The sequence below is a fragment of the Sinocyclocheilus rhinocerous genome, unplaced genomic scaffold (genome assembly GCF_001515625.1).
Source record: "Sinocyclocheilus rhinocerous isolate Xijiao unplaced genomic scaffold, SAMN03320098_v1.1 scaffold8, whole genome shotgun sequence".
Taxonomy (NCBI): domain Eukaryota; kingdom Metazoa; phylum Chordata; class Actinopteri; order Cypriniformes; family Cyprinidae; genus Sinocyclocheilus; species Sinocyclocheilus rhinocerous.
Window position 1 is genome coordinate 520,394 of NW_015666800.1, and position 4,601 is coordinate 524,994.

The window sequence follows — 4,601 nt, forward strand, 5'->3', positions numbered from 1 at the left end:
ATATATATAATTTTAAAGTTTGGGGTCTGTAAGACTTTTTAATATTTTGAATGAAGTCTCTTATGCTCACCAAGGCTGCATTTATTAGATTACAAATACAGTATAAAACGGTAATATCATAAAATACTTCTACAATTTTAAATGATTCTTTTAATTTTAAATATACTTTAAAATGTAATTTGTTTCTGTGATGGCCTAGCTGAATTTTCAGCAGCCATTACTCCAATCTTCAGTGTCACATGATCCTTCAGAAATCATTCTAATATGCTGATTTGCTGCACAATAAACAACAATATAACAACATAATACTCTTTACTCACTTTAGATCAATTTAATGCATCGCAACTCAATAAATGTGTTAATTTCTTTCAAAAAAGAAAAAAACTCCTAATGAAAATATCTTACTGACACCAAACTTTTGAACGGTTGTGCATATATAACGTTTTCTTTGTCTTGAAACATTAGTGCTGAAGCTCAGTATATCCTCACCTGCTTAGTGAGCGTGAGTATTTCACCTTCTTGAACAGTCAGCTCATTGTTGCCAGGCTCAGCGGTGAAGTCATATAATACCTGAGCCTGAACACAGCAAACATATGGGTAACACAGAACAGTAACTACTGCATGAATATTTCAGTGTGGCATGGCTAAAACTTTCACCTCTGTGTTTTGATACTGAAAAAGACTAAAACACTTAAATCTAATTATGTAGATGTTACACGTGTAACAATATATCACATTAAAAACATAAAGCTAAGCTTGTAGGTGATTCCTCATCAGCTCCAAGAATAATATAAACACATGTCCATTTTTGCTAATGAATGCACACAGGTCACAAATGAGATTATTATGATGAAACACATTTTTTCGACAGCAATGTCACCTTTTCGCCCAAAAAGATCTATCTTACTATATGCTGGAAGATTTTATAGCCTCATTTCCGCATATGAGGGCTCATCTGCATGACCAACCATCACACAACACAGCCAACATGTAAACCAAAACATTAAAACTGGTTTTCTGTGCCATACTCCAATCTTCAGTGTCACATGATCCTTCAGAAATCATTCTAATATGCTGATTTGCTGCACAATAAACAACAATATAACAACATAATACTCTTTACTCACTTTAGATCAATTTAATGCATCGCAACTCAATAAATGTGTTAATTTCTTTCAAAAAAGAAAAAAACTCCTAATGAAAATATCTTACTGACACCAAACTTTTGAACGGTTGTGCATATATAACGTTTTCTTTGTCTTGAAACATTAGTGCTGAAGCTCAGTATATCCTCACCTGCTTAGTGAGCGTGAGTATTTCACCTTCTTGAACAGTCAGCTCATTGTTGCCAGGCTCAGCGGTGAAGTCATATAATACCTGAGCCTGAACACAGCAAACATATGGGTAACACAGAACAGTAACTACTGCATGAATATTTCAGTGTGGCATGGCTAAAACTTTCACCTCTGTGTTTTGATACTGAAAAAGACTAAAACACTTAAATCTAATTATGTAGATGTTACACGTGTAACAATATATCACATTAAAAACATAAAGCTAAGCTTGTAGGTGATTCCTCATCAGCTCCAAGAATAATATAAACACATGTCCATTTTTGCTAATGAATGCACACAGGTCACAAATGAGATTATTATGATGAAACACATTTTTTCGACAGCAATGTCACCTTTTCGCCCAAAAAGATCTATCTTACTATATGCTGGAAGATTTTATAGCCTCATTTCCGCATATGAGGGCTCATCTGCATGACCAACCATCACACAACACAGCCAACATGTAAACCAAAACATTAAAACTGGTTTTCTGTGCCAAACCACCTCTAACCAAGCTCAGCTTCCACATGCAGTGTGCTGACTGTTTATCCATATCAAAAGGATGTGCTTGCTTATATGATCAAATCATTGTATATGCTGACAAATCATTGTACACTGAATGACATGTTCCCTTGGGTTCCGTTCCTGACAGGATGCACCATGTTCCTGTTCACAGCAAGGTGGACACAGGCGACACAAAAGGCTTGTCTCATTGTGACCTGAGGTGCCTACCTAGACAGCATTTTGTGGTGGGTTTTGAGTCAGCTGACTGTTTGCGCATATTTGTACCCAGATGACTCAGAACCTGCATATAATACCCACAAATGCTACTAATGCAGCTCATTAGGTTTTGAGACACTGCACGTTTTTGATATTTTAAGAAATTATTTTTCAAAACTCTATTCAGAAATACATTTTCCGTACTAATTCCCAACAGATAATAACAATATATACAAAAACTTTAAGTTACAGCCTTAATACACTTAGCGAAACTTGTCATTTGCATCTGCTTTCATTTTTTTTAAATAAATGTAACCAATTTGACTATTTTAATCTAACTGATCTTTATGGTTATTGTCAAACCATGCTTTTTTGTGTGTTTTTGTAAAGCATCAAAATTATGAATGAATACTTGTTACAATAATGCCAATTTATCTCATAATCTAACCACTGAGTGTTTACAATATACTTTCAAAATGTGTGTGTGTTTCGATTTGCAATGTCAACACAGAGTAGGAAAGATGGCAAGCGAGAGGTACCAATCAATGACTTTGTGCACAAGAGCCCATCAGAAATGCCAAGGAGGTGGGCATGGGCCCCATTAAAAATATGGACATCATGAAATTGATGCGTCAAATAAAGTCTAGCCATCTTTTTACAGTATACTGTGTGATAAACAGAGACTAAATTACTCTAACTAACCTCAATCTAAAAAAAGGTCACCTACAGTGGCCTATCAGTTCAGACCATTTTATAAAAAAAAACAGCAAGTCTGCAAGCTATGCAGCACATAGTAGCCTAAAACAATAAATGGAAATGCTCAATGAATTAGTGCAAGTAGGCTACTTACTCGTTTCAAAATGCTCACAGTATCATTTAAAGTCCTTGATTAAACATGCTCTTATGACATGTCACAATAATCTCATGTTTTTACTGTGTATACACCACAAAAGTAGAATAGCAGGTTTCAAAACAACCACTAGCTGTGTGTTCCGTTTGGAATCATGTATTAAGAGTTTTGAAAATGTACCACTTCATGAAGAAAAAAAAAAAAAAACACCTTCAGCAATTCCTGTACAACGTGACATAATTAACTTAACGCGTGTTCCCTGATTCCCTGGTGCTGTATACATGCTGTAAAAATGAATGAATGAATGAATGATTTAATAAGTTCCAAAATGTACATATAGGCCTACTCTATCACTTACTATTCATAGTTTCGTGTCATAATTCTCAGTTCAGTTTGTTGCAGCAACGATAATTCATTTAGAACCTAAATATAATTTGGATATACATTAAATAATAGGCATACTATAATCTATTTTACCTGAAACATTTTTAAACGTTTATTAAAACGCTATTTTGTGTTCATAAACTTGCCACAATGTTGTACTTTACATATTTACCAGTACGTATGTCTGAAACTAATGAAGTAACTTTTTTCACCCCATTAATCAAATCCTCGACTCGGGGGGATTTGATTCAAAAAGTCAATGTTTTCTTGATTCGAGAACCGGTCAGTCATTGAATGAACTGTCCTAACCGGTTCAAATGATTCATTGATAAGAACCGACTCAATAGAATTCGTTTAGAATAGGGCTTCGGTAATGGTTTTGCAAACAGTAGCCTACAGCGGTGTACTATACAGTTCAAATAGTCACAAGATCAGTTTAATGACCTATTAACTAAACTCTTGTTAAACTAGCCTACTTAACATTTTGTTAGAATTCGTTTCATACAACTCTTATTGTAATACAACCTATTTTATCGGGTGGTAATTTTACTTAAAAGTACAGTCCATTACTAAAGTACACTGATGAACTTTGTCTACAGCGTGCAACAATGCAACATGTCTTATCGTTTGGCTGTAGTTCGTATGAGACAAATGCGCCAGTCATTTCATTAGTAGTGTTTATCCCAGTGTTATGCCAAAACTTACCTTCACTGCCATCGTGGTATCAATAATTTAATCACCATTAACATGCGATATGAGCTCTTAAAATAAACAAAACGTAGTAAAATCAAACCTTTCTGTCCCTAAAAGAAGCGAAAATTACGCGTTTGTTTGTGTTATGCAGCAGTGACCGCTCTCGATTAGCAAAGCATAGCTCGATCAAATCCAGTTATCTGACCCATATAACGAGATATGGGCGTTGAAAATGTAGACGTTTCGTCCTCTTTCCCTAACTCAGACCCGGAAAACTTCAGCACATTGGCCTCAAAATGTATGACTTATTGAGCTGTCAGAGCAGCTCTTCCTCCAACTCACACACCGCCCAGTAAAGCTCAAGTAAACAACTGAGACATTATGCAATGAAACACTGGATTTCAGCATTTATTTAAATGTTGTAAAACGTATTAGAAATTGAAAGTATTATGATTATTATTTTTTATTAGTTATTAAGCTATTTAATTTAACACAAGCATTTTATTTGAAACCCTTATGTCTTTGTAGCAGTGAAACATTGTTTGTGATAGTGCTGAGGCGTGTCAGAGCAGGTTTGTTGAGGGAATGGCTTCTTCAGGAAAGGACTTCACTGCCACTGC

General features: G+C 35.1%; 1 protein-coding gene across 2 annotated transcripts in view; it reads right to left on the reverse strand.

Annotated features, from left to right (window-relative positions):
* The window catches only part of snx9a (sorting nexin 9a), a 16,966-nt gene extending 12,640 nt beyond the window's left edge, over window positions 1-4,326 (reverse strand). For both annotated transcript variants that reach the window (XM_016544641.1, XM_016544640.1), the window contains exons 1-2: window positions 3,994-4,326; window positions 1,297-1,383 (exon numbers count right to left, since the gene is read on the reverse strand). In XM_016544641.1, coding sequence (XP_016400127.1) covers window positions 1,297-1,383; window positions 3,994-4,005 — 99 coding nt within the window. In that variant the 5' untranslated portion in view covers window positions 4,006-4,326. The remainder of the gene's footprint in view (window positions 1-1,296; window positions 1,384-3,993) is intronic.
* Between the last annotated feature and the right edge of the window lie 275 nt (window positions 4,327-4,601).